Source organism: Neoarius graeffei, chromosome 18 (assembly GCF_027579695.1).
Source record: "Neoarius graeffei isolate fNeoGra1 chromosome 18, fNeoGra1.pri, whole genome shotgun sequence".
NCBI classification, from domain to species: domain Eukaryota; kingdom Metazoa; phylum Chordata; class Actinopteri; order Siluriformes; family Ariidae; genus Neoarius; species Neoarius graeffei.
Window position 1 is genome coordinate 68,901,856 of NC_083586.1, and position 19,533 is coordinate 68,921,388.

Consider the following 19,533-nt stretch of genomic DNA (forward strand, 5'->3'; position numbering starts at 1 on the left):
CTTTTTAAACCTTTTTTACTTTTTTGTTCTTCTTATGAAGACAGTGGGTTTTACTTGTATCACATGGATATATTTAACTTTAACACGCAACCAGGAGCCAGTTTTCTCTCTTATTCGAGAAAGGAGCTGCTGGCCCTGAAAATGGGGCGAGCCGGGATATGACACCCCATCCCGGCTGAGGAGGAAACCCAGGGGCTGCTAAGCTAAAGGCTAGGCTAGTGGACAACCGGCGGCGCTACAAACCATCCATTCCCTCCGTTATCATGGGGAATGTGAACTCGCTGCCGAATAAAGTCGACAAGCTTTCTGCTCTGAACAACCAGCGGATTTACCGGGAGAGCAGCTTATTTATCTTTACGGAGACATGGCCAACACGTACTGGATGCTAATGTGGACCTGTGGGGATTCACTGCTGTGAGAGCCGACAGAGACACTAACATGTGGGAAAAGCAAAGGTGGGGGACTCATTTATGTTAACAGCCGCTGGTGTAACCCGGGACATTTCTCCGTAAAGACAGTTTTATGTTGCCCGGACTTGGAGCTGCTAGCCGTTAGCCTGCAGCCATATTATCTGCCGAGGGAGTTCAGTCACGTGTTCACCATCTGTTTACACATCCTTCCGAGGGCAGGTGCAGCTGCTGCATGTGAGAGGATTCACTCTGTCACAGCAAGGCTGCAGACACAGCACCCTGAGGCATTTATCATCATTTCTGGGGACTTTAATCACACTACTTTGGACTCTACTTTGGCTGCTTTTTACCAGGTTGTGGATTGTCCAACAAAGAACAACAGGACAATTGACTTGCTGTATGCTAATGTGAGGGATACATACAGAGCCACACCCCTCCCCCCACTAGGGAAGTCTGACCACAACCTGGTTCTTCTACAGCCAAAGTACACCCCCCTGGTTCAAAGGCAGCCTGCAACAACTAGCTCCATCAGGAGGTGGTCCCCTGAAATGGAAGATGCCCTCAGAGACTGCTATGACATCACGGACTGGGATGTGCTGCTTAGCCCACACTGTGAGGACATAGAGGGGCTGACACACTGTCTGACGGATTACCTCAACTTCTGTGCAGACGTGGTCTCCCCCACTAAGACTGTACGGTGTTGCCATAATAACAAGCCATGGGTAACACAGGAAGTCAAAGCTGTCCTCGACAGGAAGAAGGCCACCTTCAGGAGCAGGGATAGGGAGGCGATGAAAGCAGCACAGCAGGAGGTGAAACGCTGCGTGAGGGAAGCTAAAGACAGCTACAGGAGAAAGGTGGAGCAGAAGCTGAAGGAGAACAGCATGAGGGAGGTCTGGGAAGGTGTGAAAACCATCACAGGCCACAATACAAAGACCAGAGTCGTTGAGTGGACAGTGGAGAGGGCGAACGAGTTGAATGACTTCTTCAATTCTTCAATCGGTTCAACCAGCCCATGTCCCCCCCCCCCCCCCCCCCTCACTGCAGCCATCTCTCCTTCTTCCCTCAACACACCTCCCCCCAGTCATCACAGCAGCCCCCTCCTCCCCCTCATCCCCCACCTCAACACAGACTCCTCCATGCATTACTGCAGACCAGGTCAGAGGTCAATTGAGGAAGCTTCACCCCAGGAAAGCAGCAGGCCCGGACAAGGTGTATCCCCGACTACTGAAGACCTGCGCTGCTGAACCGGGTGAACCACTCCAACACATCTTCAACCTCAGCCTGCAGCTGGGGAGAGTACCCACCCTCTGGAAGACATCATGTATTGTTCCAGTTCCCAAAAAGAATCGGCCCAGCGAGCTGAATGACTTCCGACCGGTGGCACTCACTTCACATCTGATGAAGACGTTGGAGCGGCTCTTCCTCAGCCTCCTCAGACCCCAGGTACAACATGCCCAGGACTGTCTGCAGTTTGTGTACCGGGCAGGTGTTGGTGTGGAAGACGCCATCCTCTACCTGCTACACTGAGCCACTCGCATCTGGATAAGGGAAACGGCACAGTGAGGATCCTCTTCTTAGACTTCTCGAGTGCCTTCAACACCATCCAGCCCCTATTGTTTCAGGACAAACTGAACAGGATGCGAGTGGACCCCTGCCTGGTCACCTGGATCTCCAGCTACCTCACTGACAGGCCGCAGTACATCAGGCTGAAGGACATCACGTCTGACACTGTGATTAGCAGCACCGGAGCACCCCAGGGCACGGTGCTGGCCCCTCTTCTCTTCACCCTGTACACCGCAGACTTCTGCTACAACTCGGAGCTGTGTCACATTCAGAAGTTTGCCAATGACACAGCCATAGTGGGGTGTATCAGGGACGACAGAGAGGAGTATAGGAGCCTGGTGAGGGACTTTGCTGTGTGGTGCAACAGGAACCATCTGCAGCTGAACACCTCGAAGACCAAGGAGCTGGTCATTGACTTTGGGAGGTCCAGACCAAGGTCACGATCAGTTCTGGTCGAGGGAGTCGAGGTGGAGGCTGTGGATTCCTACAAGTACCTCGGGCTGTGGCTGGACAGCAAGCTGGACTGGACTTGCAACACCAATCACTTATACAGGAAGGGACAGAGCAGGCTGTACTTCCTTAGGAGGCTGCGGTCCTTTAACATCTGCAGGAAACTCCTGTGGGTGTTCTATCAGTCTGTGGTCACCAGTGTCCTGTTTTACACCGTGGTGTGCTGGGGGGGGGCAGCACATCCAAGAAGGACACATCCAGGCTGGACAAACTGATCAGGCGGGCCGGCTCTGTGGTCGGCATGAAGCTGGACTCTCTGGTGATGGTGGCAGAGAAGAGGTCTATGGACAAACTATTGAACATCATGGACGATGCCAGTCACCCTCTGCACACCGTCATCAGCAACCAGAGGAGCCTGTTCAGTGGCGGAATGCTCCTTCCCGAGTGCAGGACGAACAGACTCAAAAACTCCTTTGTCCCTCACGCCATCAGACTGTACAACTCCTCTCTGGGGGGGGGAGGGGTAACAGGAGGACAGAGGACGGGAAGGAGCAGTAGCCTAGCCTGACAATAAGCAATACCGGACAATGTGCAATATCTCTCCTGCTGCTCATTGTACCATTAGAACACTGGAGTGAGAGTTGCTGGAAATGGGCCTCTATACACCTATGGAGATATTGCACCAAAAACCAGACATTTGCAGCTAGAATAGTCATTTAGCACATTAGCAATGTATAGAGTGGATTTCTGATTAGTTTAAAGTGATCTTCATTGAAAAGAACAGTGCTTTTCTTTCAAAAATAAGGACATTTCAAAGTGACCCCAAACTTTTGAACCGTAGTGGACATGTGAATACTTACTGTATTTTCCGCACTATAAGGCGCATCGGATTATAAGGCGCACCTTAAATGAATGGCCTATTTTAAAACTATTTTCATATATAGAGCGCACCGCATTATAAGGCGCATAGAATAGAACCTACAGTAGTGGCTGGGGTTGCGTTATGCATCCACTAGATGGAGCTGCGCTAAAGGGAATGTCAACAAAGCAGTCAAACTTTATTAATATAATACAGACCAGCGTTCTGACAACTCCGTTCACTCCCAAAATGAATAAACAGTTTTATTGTTTTCCCCGAGGTAATGTCAGTGACGTAGTATATTCGCGAAACAGATTATCTCTTAACAACAGCATGGTATAACAAGTAGTGCAACTTTTTTTTATCACGTAGTGGAGGGGAACTTTTCCTCGATTCAGTAAACATGTAAAAGAAACCGATACCGTTACGGTAAATCAAACGTTAGTGCAATCACAATATAGTAACTCTCGAAATGGTGCAAAGCAATAACAATACAACAATAAATCAATAACTCAATGTTGTTGAAACGTTAACGTTCATATTCACAATATGACCAACCTTGTTCAGTTGTGAACACACAAGAAACACGTAAAGCTCACTTTATCATTTCACTTTATCAGTTCATTCCTCATCCACGAATCCCTTGAATTCTTCTTCTTTAGTGTCTGAATTCTGTTCCCATGTTCTACTGCGTGACTGATAGCCTTGAGTTTGAACTCTGCGTCGTAAGCGTGTCTCTATAAAGGAGCCATTTTGGGGTCTTTAAACACACACAAAGTCAGTCTGTGTATATATATCCTCAAATAAAATCTCTGACACACACAAATGGTGTGGGACCGTTACCGCGTTCTTACCGTTGTTACTACGGTGACGCCCCCTGACTACAGTAGCCGTGATTAACCAATATTGATCCATATATAAGGCGCATCGGATTATAAGGCGCACTGTCGGCTTTTGAGAAAATTGAGGGCTTTTAGGTGCGCCTTATAGTGCGGAAAAACGGTAATTTATTTTAATTTATCTAGAAGTTTTCTCTTTCTTTTCTCTGTTTATCTGTAATGATGCTGCTGGAATCTTAATTTCCTGGAGGAAATCCTCCCAAAGGGATCAATAAAGTTTTATCTAATCTAATTAAAGGAGCCGTGTGGAACGTTTAGACCACCTGCTGCCTGTGAGGTAAAATACAGGGTGAATATTGACAAACTCTTCCCTGACTGTGTGTGTGTGTGTGTGTGTCAGACGGCAGATCAGCAGTATCAGGACGCCTTTAATGATGAGCTGGAGTCGTTTAAGGAGCGCGTACGCAGCCGAGCGAAGATCCGCATCGAGAAAGCCATGAAGGAGTACGAGGAGGAGGAGAGGCAAAAACGCCTCGGACCTGGAGGTCTGGACCCTGTGGAGGTCTACGACACCCTGCCCTCGGTACAATACACACACTTATAGCTGTGGAGAGCACAAAGTGGGTCATGGGTTTGACACAGAAAAACAGACTATATGAGCGTGTGTGTGTGTGTGTGTGTGTGTGTGTGTGTGTGTGTGTAACAGGAAATGCAGAAGTGCTTTGATGAGAAAGACATCCAGATGTTACAGGATGCAATCAGCAAAATGGACCCTACGGTTGGTATACGTGTGTGTGTGTACAGTTGCATTCAGAAGTTTACACACACATTATGGGCGTGAGTGTGATGGTAATATTGGGCTTTCAGTTATTTCTTTTTCTGTGGCAGAATGATTTGTACAAACCTGGTTCCAAAAAAGTATTGTGTTGAATTCAATCGAATGTCGGTCAAAAATTTATTTGTAAATCATTGGACTTTACGAGTGCATTTACACAGCGTCCAAACACTTTTGGAATCGGGTTTCTACAATATCTTTAACAAAAAAAAAAGAATTTGCTGCACAAGTTTTACTTTATTTTGGTTTTTCTGAAATTTAGTACAGCTGAAAAAAAAAAAAAAAAAACACTTCCTGAACCTGGTGGTTTTGGTCCGAAGGCTCCTGTAGCGCCTTCCAGAGGGCAGGAGAGTGAACAGTTTGTGTGCTGGGTGGCAGGAGTCTTTATTGATGTTTATGGCTCTCCTGAGACATCTATAGGAAGCGATGTCCTCAATAGCAGGAAGTGAGGCTCCCACAACACGCTGGGCGATTTTCACCACCTTCTGTGGTGCCTTCCGGTCCGACACAGAGCAGTTCCCATACCAGACTAGAATACAGTTGGTTAGAATGCTCTTGATGGTACAGTGGTAGAAGTTCACCAGGATGTCTGAAGAGAGATGGTTTTTCTTCAGCGTCCTCAAGAGAGAGATGCTAGTGAGCCGTTTTGACTAGGTTGGAGCAGTTGGTTGTCCAGGTGAGGTCCTGCAAGATGTGGATCCCCAGGAATTTGAAGCTGGTCATACGCTCCACTGCTGCACCGTTGATATGGATGGAGGTGTGTGTGTTAGCATTCCTCCTGAAGTCCATGATGAGCTCCTTGGTCTTATTGGTATTGAGCAACAGGTTCTTGCTGCACCACACAGCTAGGCAGTCTACCTCCTCCCTGTAGGCTGACTCATCATTGTCCTTGATGAGGCCCATCACTGTGGTGTCATCTGCAAACTTGATGATGGTGTTAGTGTAATGTACAGGTCTGCAGTCATGAGTAAAAAGAGAGTAGAGGAATGGGCTCATCACACACAGCCTTGTGGTACGCCAGTGTTTAGGATGACGGTGGAGGAGCAGTGATGGTCTAAATGAACATGTTTTGGACCTGTTGGTTAGAAAATCCAACAACCAGTTGCAGATGGGAGCACTGATGCCCAGGTCTGGGAGTTTGGTGATGAGCTTAGAGGGGATGACTGTGTTAAATACTGAACTGAAGTCAATGAACAGCATTCTGGTGTATGTCAAGTTTATTTGTATCGCGCTTTTAACAATAAACATTGTCACAAAGCAGCTTTACATAATTTGAATGACTTTAAACATGAGCTAATTTTATCCCTAATCTATCCCTAATGAGCAAGCCTGTGGCGACGGTGGCAAGGAAAAACTCCCTCAGACGACATGAGGAAGAAACCTCGAGAGGAACCAGACTCTAAAGGGAACCCATCCTCATTGGGGCAACAACAGACAGCATGACTATAACATTAACAGTTTTAACATGAAGTCAGTTTCGTTGATGTTATAAACTCTTCATTGATGGAAACTTGAGTGCAAAACTGTTCATGACAACTGCAGTCCTAAAGTTAGCAAGTCAACTGTAGTCCTCAGCCATAAAAGCATTACTGTAAGAGTCCAGAGCGTCCTCCAGGTGTGACTTTCAACTGTCCTCATGGGGCCGTCCTCCACAGGAGCGATGTGATGAGACTCCAACCAGACACAGGGCACCAGGATGGATCAGGCAGGTCCGAGGAGCAGAAGAGGTTCAGCATCTCGATCCCAGGAGGGGATCCGGGGGGGGGACACAGGTTGTTAGGTATGCCCAATGTTACCTGAATAAGTAGGAACAGTATACATATTGCACTGAGTACAAGCAGGGACTCCGGCAACTAACTATGACAGCATAACTAAAAGGAGAGAGCCAGAAGGTAACACAGGCATGAGGGGCCCCGGGACATAAAGCAGCAGCCACTACACCATCAACAAACTCGAGTGAGCAAGCGAGTGGGGACTGACAGCATCCATACATCCCAGTTTACCAAAACACTCTGTCTGAGGATCCTCCAGATCTACACCTTTACCTCATAAACACCATTAACACAAGGCTTGACTAAACAGATATGTTTTCAGCCGAGACTTAAATGCTGAGACTGTGTCTGATTCCCAAACACTACTTGGAAGGCTGTTCCATAACTGTGGGGCTTTGTAAGAAAAGGCTCTGCTCAACTTTTTTTTTTTTTTTGTGCGTGTGTGTTGCTGTTGTCCAGGTGTGAGAGGACAGTGTAGTGCTATGGAGACTGCATCTTCTGTGCTCCTGTTCTTGCGGTAGGCAAATTGGTGGGGGTCCAGGGTGGGGTGGGGGGACAGGATTTGAGATGTACTAGGACCAGCTGCTCTAAACACTTTGTAATGATGGGGGTGAGTGCTACTGGGCAGTAGTCGTTGAGACATGCTGGAGTGGAGTGTTTTGGTACTGGCACAACGGAGGTGGTCTTGAAGCAGGTTGGAACAGCAGCATGGGCCAAAGACACGTTGGATAAGTCTGTCAGGACTCCCGCCAGCTCCCCAGCACATGCTCTGAGCACACGTCTGGGGATGCCATCAGGGCCTGCAGCTTTGTGTGGATTGATCCTGCTCAGCACTGCTTTGACATCAGTGGGGGAGAGTGTTAGGGGTTGGTGGTCTATAGTCAGCCTTGCCCTGGATGCAGACTCCTGGTTGCCTTCTCAAACTGAGCATAGAAATTGTTGAGCTCATTGAGAAAGGAGATCAGAGGATGGGAGGGAAGGGTTGTTGGACTTGTCACTGATGACCTGAATGCCTTGCCACATAAGTTGGGGGTTGGAGTTGGAGAAGTGCTCCTCAACCTTCTGTTTGTAGCAGTGCTTGGCCTTCTTGATGCCATGCTTCAGGTCAGCTCTGGCTGTACTGTAGGCTTGTACATCTCCTGATCTGAAGGCAGTGATGCGGGCTTTCAGCAGTAGATGAACATCTCTGTCCAGCCAGGGTTTCTGATTTGGGTACAAGGTGATCAGTTTCTGTGTGGTGATGCTGTCTATGGTGGTGGAGATGTCTGTCCCCTTTGGCCACACTTTCATTGTCCTCACTGTGGGTTTCACATGTTGGATGAGTGGTGAGTACTTAAGCCCTCTGCATGCTCTTGCGACAAGGCTTTCGCAGATAGCTTTTCGCAGACAGTTGTAATTTATCGTTGAGCGGGGAGTAATAGGCGTGCGCGATGTTATTCACCGCCACAACGCAAGGGGGCGCAAAGTCGCGAAATCGCTAGGAGTAGTTGGTGGGTGTGGTTAGTGGAGTGTTTATCCTCCGGTTACCTATAATGACTAGAACTGGAGTCGTATAGATGTACGTACTTCCTCAATCAACCGCTCTTCGTGCTGCTCCATCTTTGCTCGTGTTTTTAAAAATGGCGGTCGTGAAAACAAACCAAACCGGGAAAGTAGGGAAGCGGAAGTGCGTGTACAGCGGATGTAGAGTGGACCAATCAGAGCCCTCTTGTCTGCGATGCTGTCTGCGAGGCTTCTGCAGTGGTCACAATTTTTGGGAGGTGCGCGCAGAGCGTCTGCGAAGGGGGGGGGCTTCGCAGACGCCATCTGCGAGGACTGGGTTGTCAGCATAAATTGGCCTTTAGGGGTGAGAAACAGAGAAAAGTGGTCTGACTGTCCTATATGGGGGAGGGGTGTAACTTTGTAAGCTCCAGCTATGTTGGGGTAAACATGGTCCAGTGTCTTGTTTCCTCTTGTGTGGCAGGTACCATGTTGATGCAGTCTGGGAAGTACTGTCTTCAAGTTGGAGTGATTAAAGTCACTCGCAAAAATAAAGGCAGCCCCTGGGTGCATTTCCTGCTATTTGCTAATGGCTGCATGCAATTCTCCCATTGCAAGCTTAGCATTGGTGTTTGGTGGTGTATATACAGCAGTACTGAAAACTGATGTGAGATCTCTTGGAAGATAAGGTCTACATTTAACCATGAGAAACTCCACATTCGGTGAGCAGTGTCTCTTGGTGATAACAGTTTGTACACCGAGCTCTATTTATATAAATGCACAAACCTCCGCCTCTGGTTTTACCGGAGCCATCTACAGTCCTATCTGCACGGTGAGTGTGACGTCCTGCTAACTCAATAGCACTGTCCGGAAAACTGCTGTTTAGCCATGTCTCTGTAAAGATCATGACTGAGTCCATAATCCGTTTATTGTTGGTGATGCAGAGTCGTAGTTCATCCATTTTGTTCGCCGGAAACCGGACATTAGCAAGGAAAATGCTGGGTAAAGGGACCCGATGCGGTGTTAGCCTTAGCTTGGCTTGTAGCCCCCCTTGCTTACCCCACCTTTTGTTTCCAGTCCTGCCGCCGTCTGCGAGCACTTCTACCCGCCTGGAAAGAGTGAGCAGCCTCTGGTGTTCTGGAGAGCTCTGGGATGAGTCGAAGACTGGCGATAAAACTGTCAGAGTTTCATGAATCAATGTCCAAGAGCTCCTATCTACTGCAAGATGTTTAAAGCAGTGATGTACTGAATGAACAGTCCAGTAAGGAGCAGATAAAACGCTGCTAATTCGCAAAATCTGGAGAGACGCTGAGCCTTGCGTTGTTCATGTGCTGCCATCTTGGTCATTACAAGCATGTACAATGGGGAAAGTCCAAGGAGCTCAGTGCAGATCTGAGAAAGCAGATCATTGATCAAGACATTCAGTGGAATGTCTTGAGACATTCCACTGAGGAATGTCTCTTGGAGTCATTTCTAAACAACTGCAGATTCCAACATCGGTTCAAACAATTATATGGAAGTACAAGTTATTTGGAGGTTGAGCCACTTTGCTAAGCCTCTGGAAGCTGCTGCAACACTGTCTACAGTTAGGAGTTTTATATCATAATGGACTGAGAGGCTGCTGTTCAGTAAAGAAGCCCCTGCTCCAAAATCCACACCTTCAAGCTCGAGTAAAGTTTGCAGCTGACCACATTGGACAAAAAAAGCTTTCTGGAGGAAAGTTTTATGGTCAGATGAGTCAGCAATTGAGTCATGTGGCCACAATGACGAGAGGTACAGAAGAACCCTGTCCTAACTGTTAAAGCATGATGGTGGTAGCATCAGGCTCTGGGTCTGTTTTGCTGCCAGTGGAACTGATGCACTGCACAAAGTGGATGGAATCATGAAGAACCTCAGAATTCTTCATAACCTCAAACCATCAGAAACTTGGACACTCATGGGGTCCAACAGGACAACGACCCCAAACACGCACCGGAGCTGGTTGTGGAGGACAAAGCAGGAGAACATGAAGCTTAAAACAAGTCCTGAACTCATCCCTGTTGGAAACATGTGGACTGTGTTTAAGTCGAGTCTGTTCCAGAAAAAAAAACACTTAATCGAACTCCAATTCTGCCAAGAAGCGAGGACACACATCCAACCCGAATTCTGACAGAAGTTCAGTGATGGTGAACAAAAGCATCTGGTGAAGGTGAAACTCCCTAAGGGACGTTTTTAACCAAATATTTACTGTGCTGTATGTATAATTTTGACCCTGTGTTGATTTCAGAAACCCAAAATAAATTTAAACTTGTGCACCAAATTCTTTTTTTTTTTTCTCAGATTAAAGTTGCTGTACAATCTTCTCATTATCTGTAGCCGCTTTATCCTGTTCTACAGGGTCGCAGGCGAGCTGGATCCTATCCCAGCTGACTACGGGTGAAAGGCGGGGTTCACCCTGGACAAGTCGCCAGGTCATCACAGGGCTGACACATAGACACAGACAACCATTCACACTCACATTCACACCTACGCTCAATTTAGAGTCACCAGTTAACCTAACCTGCATGTCTTTGGACTGTGGGGGAAACCGGAGCACCCGGAGGAAACCCACGCGGACACGGGGAGAACATGCAAACTCCGCACAGAAAGGCCCTCGCCGGCCACGGGGCTCGAACCCAGAACCTTCTTGCTGTGAGGCGACAGCGCTAACCACTACACCACCGTGCCGCCCTGCTGTACAGTCATTCGACAGAAAAAGAACAGTTCAGAGAAACGACTGAAAGTCTAAATCATGATTCATGTCCCTGTATGTAAACTTCTGACTACAGGTGTGTGTGTGTGAGAGAAATAGAAACTTTATCTCTCTGATAGTGTCTCAACAGTGTGTCAAAATAAAATCACTGTGGTATATTCTAACAGCACTCATGTAGCTGGTTACTATGGTGACTGATGTCACACCTGTGGCAATTTCCCAAATGCACCCTGGAAAGTCTGGGTCAGAGGGAGTTAGTCGGTCAGTAAAGAATGTTTTCCAATCTTAATAAATACCTGGAACATTACAGAAAGGAAGAATTACCATGGAAATATATGTAAGGTTCTAGAAATGGTAATGTCCTGAGGACTTGGATTCCTCATGTCGGTGAGCTCCTGGAGAAGGTAAATGCGGCTGATGTGTGCAGATGTTCAGCGCGAAATAATCCATAAAGGTTGGGTTTTAATTCTCTCATTGTTCCTAACCCAGGCTGTGCAGTATGACTTCAGAGTACATTTTTCCAAGTCGCCCAGGACAAGCTCATGCTCTCTCTCTCTGTGTGTGTGTGTAGGAGGCAAAGTACCACATGAAGCGCTGCATCGATTCGGGTCTGTGGGTGCCGAATTCACGGACTGATGACGATGGAGAGAAAGAGGAGGAGAAGGAGGAGGAGCCTCAGTATGAGGAAGTGAAGACAGGAAATGCTCAGTGAGGCCCCTCCCCCTCCAGAACAGATTTCTCCCCGATTAGCAATTACCCACAATCCTCTGTTCTGCCCTAAAAGCTTTAGAGTGAATAAATGTGGAAGCTGTTTGGAGTCATTTATTGGTGAGGACCCGGAGATACAGGAACATGGTTACACTCTGCGGGGTGGGGTCGGGGGATTACAGTGCCCCTCGAGTGCTGTTGGCTGTTTCCTCTCACCGCTTGGTTGTTGTTGCTCAGTAACACAGAGCTGTGATTCTTTGGAAATGAATGATATTCTGGTGTTTTGTAATGAACTCTGTACTTCCTCCTATTGGTTTATCAATAAAGTGTATCGATTAATCATATTATAAAATATGCCTCAGTGTGTACACTTTTATTTCTTTCCTCTAATCCTCGGACATCACACTCACTTAACACGGGACACGGTCGCACTCGTGCTCGCTTAACACGGGATACGGTCGCGCTCGCTTAACGCGGGACACGGCCACGCTCGTGCTTTGTGTTTCATGTTGAGGTTCAGATTTGTGTGATCTTATTTGTACTAAAGCCGTAATGGATAAATAAACTTCTGCTGTAAAGACACTTTCATACCTGTGTTCTCTCTCTCTCTCTCTCTCTCTCTCTCTCTCTCTCTTTTTCTCTCTCTCTCACACACACAGTGAGGGGGACTTTCTTGTGGTTCAAAATAGTACAGAGACCGTCACTATACCTTACGAGCAAAGATACAGGATAAACAGCACAACATAACTTTTATTTTTTCTTTCTACAAACGTATGTGGTGGTTTGAGACGGTCCACGTGGTCAGGCTGAGGGTCATCTGTTCTACTGATATCATAAAGAACAACCCAAGAACATGATGCCACCAACACTGAATGCGAATTGTAATCTGCTGCTGGGGTTAAGTGAAGCTGTAGCGTTAGACATTTTCTGCAGCAGTCTATCGTAGTCACAGTCACCAAAGTAGTTAGCTAGCATCTGCTAATGGCTAACATTCATGGGAGAAAAAGTAATAGACTTCCATCATCTCTTTGGTCTGGGAACTCACTCTGACCGTTTACTCTGCACATGTCCACAAAAGCATCCCTGTGCACGCAGGCGCACACGTTATAATGCGACATCACTTCGCAGGCTATTTAACGTGGCTTTGCTGCTCTTATTAACAAATATACTTAACACTCCCACTCAAAGACATGTTTATAGCTCTCTATAGTGGTAAACACACCCCAAAAAAACCATAACTCCAAAATAAAACATTTGGCATACTGGCAGTGTTCTAAACCTCAAAAAAAAAAAATCACACCTGACAGTCAGAAAACATTTACATCTGCCAGTTCACATTACTCTCCAAACAAATACCCCTTGAACCTCTCAAATCTAGCCTTCGTCCTCAGCTTGGTAAGGACATCAGCTACCATGTTTACAGTAGGGCAGTCCTCTATAGATATTTTCCCTTGTGTGTGTGCAGACCGTACCAAGTGATAATTTATATCCACGTGTTTGCTTCTCTGTCTGCGTACTGGGCTCTTAGACAAAGCTACTGCTCCCTGGTTGTCCTCATACATCTTGACTGGTACATGCTGGTTACTACCATCCATTCCTTTGAGTAGTTGTACAAGGTACATACTCTCTTGAGTAGTGGCTGCTAGTGCCATGTACTCAGCTTCGCAGGTGGATAGTGCCACCGTTGGCTGTTTCCTACTTTTCCACAATATAACTGGACCATTCTCAGTTAAGCTGAAACAGTATCCAGTTGTGCTTCTCCTATCATTTTTGTCAGCTGCCCAATCAGCATCACTATATCCCTCAAGCTGTAGGCTTTCCTCACATTTCTGGTAGTGTAGTTCTTGACCTATAGTACCCTTTACCGTAAGTACCTCAGTAGGTGTTTTGCTGTAGCCCAATGCTGTTGCTTCGGTTCTGCTAGGTGCTGTGATAGTTTACTAACAACCCAGCTCAGGTCAGGTCTAGTACCGTAGATGTCATAATGTATATCAAGCTACCTACCATCTCTCTCTATATCCTGTTGAGTCAATAACTTCACCCTCATTGTCAAAGTTTAACTTCTGCTTGCATGGGGTGGATCTCGGTTTGCATTCGGACTTTCCAAATTTTGTTAACATCTTCTCTGTGTGTCTCTTTTGAGTGATTTTGATCTCTCCCTCACTCTGCCTGAAGTCGATACCAAGGAAGTGTTTAAGTGGACCCATATCTTTCATCTTAAACCTTCTCTTCAACATTTCTTCCTCCCCCATCTGTCCCTCTGAGTTACATGTTGGTCCTGGGATTGAGATGCTGGCCTCTTCTGCCCCTCGGACCTGCTTGATCCATCCTGGTGCCCTGTGTCTGGTCGGAGTTTTATCGCACCGCTCCTGTGAAGGACGCCCCCATGAGGACAGTTGAGGGTTATACCTGTTAAAACTGTTAATATTATAGTCAGGCTGTCTGTTGTTGCCCAAATGAGGATGGGTTCCCTTTTGAGTCTGGTTCCTCTCGAGGTTTCTTCCTCATGTCGTCTGAGGGAGTTTTTCCTTGCCACCGTCGCCACAGGCTTCATCATTGGGGATAGATTAGGGATAAAATTAGCTCATGTTTTAAGTCGTTCAAATTCTGTAAAGCTGCTTTGCGACAATGTTTATTGTTAAAAGTGCAATACAAATAAACTTGATTTGATTTGATTTCTTTGACATCACTGAGTAAGGTGTTGTTACTCGCCGCTATGATTAAGTCATCTACCCACACTAACAGAATCGCTTTCTCGTTCTCAGATTCTCTGCTGTAGACACAATGATCAGCGTCATTTTGTACAAAACCATTCCCTGTAAGGTGATCATGCAATAACGTTCCAGTTACGTCCAGACTGTTTCAAACCATACAATGACTTAGAGTTTACACACTGTGTTCTCCTGTGTTTGACTTGATCTCAAAACCTTCCGGTTGCTCCATATATACCTCTCAGTCCATCGGAGCATGGAGGTAAGCAGTCTTTACATCCATTTGATGCAGGGTAAGATCCTCCTGTACAGCCACCTGCATCAATGACAGAGGTCATGTTGGCTGTCAGTGAAAAGGTCTCTTTATAGTCAATCCCTTCCACTTGACCATACCCCTTTGCAACATATCTGGCTTTACAAGTCTCAGATCCATCTGGGCTCTCTTTCACTGTATATACCCAGCGACCTCCCACTGCTTGTTTGTCCCTTGGCAGTGGGGTGAGAGTGAAAGTCTCATTCTCTGTCAGAGTTCATCTCCTCTTTCATTGCATCAGTCCACATTTTTGACTTTTTAGAGTCCATTGCCTTTCTAAATGTTTTAGGTACATCATAAGCCACTCTGTAGGAATAATCCACATTATCACCATCATTATTACATTCAGCTTTACACTGGTACTCCTTTAAGTATTCTGGAGCCTTTCTCTGTCTCGTAGGATATCTCCCTTCTCCCTGTTCTCTCTGAGTGGTATCTGTCTGGGTCGGACCTGCCTCAGCAGTCTCCTCAACACTAGACTCTTTATTCTCCTTAGGCTGTCCCTGACCCTGATTGACTATCTTCAGTGATGTATCTCCATAACTCTCAATGTCGTCCCCCATGTCACAATCTGTCTGAGTCTGGCTATCCGCGCTACATTTGGTGATGAATTTTACTAGCCTATGTTTTAAGACTTTTCCTGTCTCAGGATAATACACATTATATGCTGGACTATATTTATCATAGCCAACAACGATCCCTTTTTCACACCTAGAATCCAGCTTCTTTTTATTTTGCTTGTATATGTAGCATTCAGAGCCAAATGCCCTTATGTTAGATAGGTTAGGTGTTTTTTCTGTGAAAACATGGTAAGGTGTCTGCTCTAGCCGTTTCCTGTAGCACCTATTGCGGATTTGAGCTGCTGTCTGTACAGCAAATGCCTATAATTGCTTTGGGAGGTTACTCTCCAATAGCATGCATTGTGACATCTCAAATAAGGTTCTCCAACCTCTTTCGGCAGTTCCGTTCTGATGAGGCAAGTAGTGTGCACTCGTCTCATGCCTGACCCCCTTACTCCTAAGTAAAGATTGGAACATATGTAGTGGATGTTCATTATGTCTAACTATTACAGATATTTTAAGTTCGTTTCTTAGACAAGGATTTTTTTTCAGCTTGTTACCTCGTTAACAGTTTCGGCAAGAATCTCCCGCCTTCTTCAGAAACAGTCACCGGATGTCGAGTGGTGACGTGCCTTATCAGCTGATGTTGCGTTACGGAGGCGTGAACGTCCCGCCCAATTTGACAGGTAGTTCACGCCTCCTGCTGTCAGGTCGCTCCTCCAGGACGGCACTCCAGGTGTGTGACAGCGCGTACGCTCCCTCGTCCCGGTTCATCGTCCTCTGCGCCCGCTTACGTATCTCCACTGCCTCTAAAATCCAACGCTGGAATCTATTTTCTTCAGCTCGAATGACTCTGGCCTCTTCCCAATTCATATTATACCATACATAAAAGGAGTTACAGAATGCACCCAACGATCCATGAGGAAATACCACATCAACACCCCGGTCAAACCATACAAGAACCTCCGACAGCTGCTAGTTCACCCCAAAGATAAAATACAACTGGACAATAAATGCAACGTCATCTATGAAATCCCTTGCCGTTCATGTAATAAAGTCTATATTGGTGAAACGGGCAGATGCTTCCATACTCGAAGGAAAGAACACCAAATAGAGTGTGAAAAAGAAACAACAAAAAGACTCACAAGATCCGAAAAAGAAAAAGCACACCAAGAAAACCTAAAATCAGCCATTTCAGACCACTGCAAACGGCAAAATCACATAATGAATTGGGAAGAGGCCAGAGTCATTCGCGCTGAAGAAAATAGATTCCAGCGTTGGATTTTAGAGGCAGTGGAGATACGTAAGCGGGCGCAGAGGACGATGAACCGGGATGAGGGAGCGTACGCGCTGTCGCACACCTGGAGCGCCGTCCTGGAGGAGCGACCTGACAGCAGGAGGCGTGGACTACCTGTCAAATTGGGCCTCCGTTCATGCCTCCGTAACGCAACATCAGCTGATAAGGCACGTCACCACTCGACATCTGGTGACTGTTTCTGAAGAAGGCGGGAGATTCTCGCCGAAACTGTTAACGAGGTAACAAGCTGAAAAAAAATCCTTGTCTAAGAAACGAACTTAAAATATATATAAAGATTGGAACTCCTGCCCGGTAAATTCTGTACCGTTATCAGATCTTATGCACTTTATCTCTCCATATGGGGCTACGTCTGCTAGCGTCACTCTTTGCTTTAATAAAGTATGGAAAAATCATCCCACTGTAATCATCAGTAAATGCTATCGCATATCTGTACCCATCCTTATCTGCTGGTTCTATAGGACCGCATAGGTCTGTGTGGACTAGCTCCAGTACAGTTGTAGCTTTAGCATCTGTCTGTCTGTTTCTGCTTTGTGTAAATTTTCCCTGTGTGCATATTTCACAGTTTTGATTAGACCTGTCATTTTTCCCTTTTATAGACATCCCTTCAACTACTTTTTCTAATTTTGCGCCATCATCAAAATTACAATGACCAAGTATCCTATGCCAGGTTTGAATGTCATGACAACCACACACTTCATCAACATTTTCATCTTCTACTGTGCTAAGGTAATACAGCCTACCATACACATCCATTTTGAATTTAGTACCATTCTGGTGGACCAGCCAGTCATCACCATCCTTAAAGCGGATCTCGGCTCCATTGGCTGTTGCCGCTTTGACGGAAAGGATGTTTTGTGGAACTGATGGGGTGTAGAGTGCTTGCTTGAGCATCGTTTTCACCTGTCGTCCCTCGCTGTCCAGCAAGTAGACTTCGGCATCTCCCCTCATCTTCGCCATCCCGCTCACCTTGGTTCCGTCGGTGAGCTCGATCATGTGATCCTCGGGTCTGAAGCTCTTATCAACAATTTTGAACTTTGTGGCGTTGTTGATCATGTGTGATGTGGTGGCGCAGTCAACCATGAGACCTTTCTTGTTCCCTTCTTGTGTAGAACAGTCGCCCATCTCGAAGAAACAAAGATGTAGGCTCTGTCTCTCCGTCAGCTTTCTTCACGTGGTCACGGCCTCGTCCTTGACTGCGCCCCCTTCCTCGCTGTGGTGTGTCCCATCTGCGATCCTCTCTCCTCGCCTGGGATTCATCAGGACATGTTCTGGCCATGTGTCCCTTTTTTACTGCACGTGTAACACTCAACATCAGCCAGGTCTATTTTCTTTCCTTGTCCTCTCCCACGCAATCTCATTGCCCCACTAGTCTTCATTACATTGTCTTCTTCTACATTAAAGTCACTCCTATATTTTTCAGTACTCTCATAACTTCGCAGTTTTGTTTTAAACTCACCGAACATCACTACGTCATTAGTCTGAGTGATATGCACGACGAATGGCTTGTATGAATCAGGTAGCCCCTTTACTACTATGGCTATCTGAAGCCCATCACTAATCTGCTTGTCTGCTCTTTTCTCAGTGACGTGAAAATAGTCTCTGCTCAGATAATATAGTCAGTGACTGTTTCATTGCTAGCTTTATGCAGCAAGGAAAGTTCACAATACAAACTCACCATGCGGGGTTTGTCCTTTCCCGCATAGTGTTCATGAAGAATCTCTAGTGCCCTTCCATCACGTTTCGTGTCTCTCATTATCAGTAACAAACTCTTGGCGGCGCGCACAGACGCAGCGGCTCGTAGCTCCTACCACTTTTACACTTTGTTGGTGGTGTTGTGTATCATTTTACACAGTCTTTGCATGTTTCAGTACAGCAGAAACAAACTTTTTCCAACTGAGCGGAGAATATCAGCTGTCCGTGGAGTATCTGATCCCCCCGGAGATTGTTAAACCACTCCTGGGGACACCCGCAGCAGCAGGCCGGAGGAGGAGGCGCTGTGAGCGGAGGCAGAAGAGAGGCAAGCAGGGGGGCGCCTGGGCTAGGCTAAAGGCTAGCCCCTTCAAACCACTGCTCCCGACCATCTTTCTCTCTAACCCTCGTTCAATCCGTCATAAACTGGACGAGATACGACTGCAGATGGCTACACGAAGGACTTTAAACCACTGTTCGTGTTTGATCTTTTCCGAGACCTGGCTGGACAGCTCCATCCAGGGCTTTGAACCAGAAATTTTTTCCTATTGGTTCGTTCCGAACAGAAACGGAATTTTAACGTTTCCGGTTTAGGGTTCCACCATGAAATAGACGTTCCCGAACCGGTTAGAACAAAAAAATTTCGTTTCCGGAACGGTTAATTACGTTCCCTGTCAGCTATTTAACAAATGGCTATAAAATTATGCCTCTGTCTCATCCAGCTTAAGCCAAATGTAGGCTAATTCTATTACAACCTTCATTAAATAAGACAAGAAATAATTCAAAACAATTATTATTTCAAATGTTGGCGATTTGGATTCTCAGTATGTCTTCCCATCTACACAAACAGAAAAAGTGCCAAAAATGAAAGATAATTCGTTTAGTGTGTTACCAAAGGCTAGTCAGGCCCTATAGAGGGCTACCGCATGACGTCACCGCGCCGCGAGATTTTGTTAGGCGCCATATTGGAAGACCAAGCACACATCTATACAAGTACATACACACATAAAACAAACTACAGCTGAAATGTAGCCAGGGCCGGTTCTGCCCTAATCTGGACCCGGGTGCAACATCGCGCAAACCCCCCCCCCCCCCCCCCCCCCCCCCAAAAAAAAAAACCACCAGTCTAAATCAGGACAACCATCACATAACTATAACTATAAACATTTTAGATCAACTATTTTAACTAAATGGGCTATAATAAATAAGCCTGCAGGCAGCCACGGCGGGCTGCCTCAGAAAACTAACCATTTGTCCTACCTTAACTCGTTTTGCATTTTCTGCCTCCTTTTT

General features: G+C 46.4%; 1 protein-coding gene across 1 annotated transcript in view; it reads left to right on the forward strand.

Annotated features, from left to right (window-relative positions):
• The window catches only part of cdc37 (cell division cycle 37 homolog (S. cerevisiae)), a 23,979-nt gene extending 11,978 nt beyond the window's left edge, over nt 1–12,001 (forward strand). Inside the window, exons 6-8 of the mRNA XM_060899356.1 lie at nt 4,525–4,707; nt 4,831–4,902; nt 11,513–12,001. Coding sequence (XP_060755339.1) covers nt 4,525–4,707; nt 4,831–4,902; nt 11,513–11,653 — 396 coding nt within the window. The 3' untranslated portion in view covers nt 11,654–12,001. The remainder of the gene's footprint in view (nt 1–4,524; nt 4,708–4,830; nt 4,903–11,512) is intronic.
• The last annotated feature ends 7,532 nt before the right edge of the window (nt 12,002–19,533 follow it).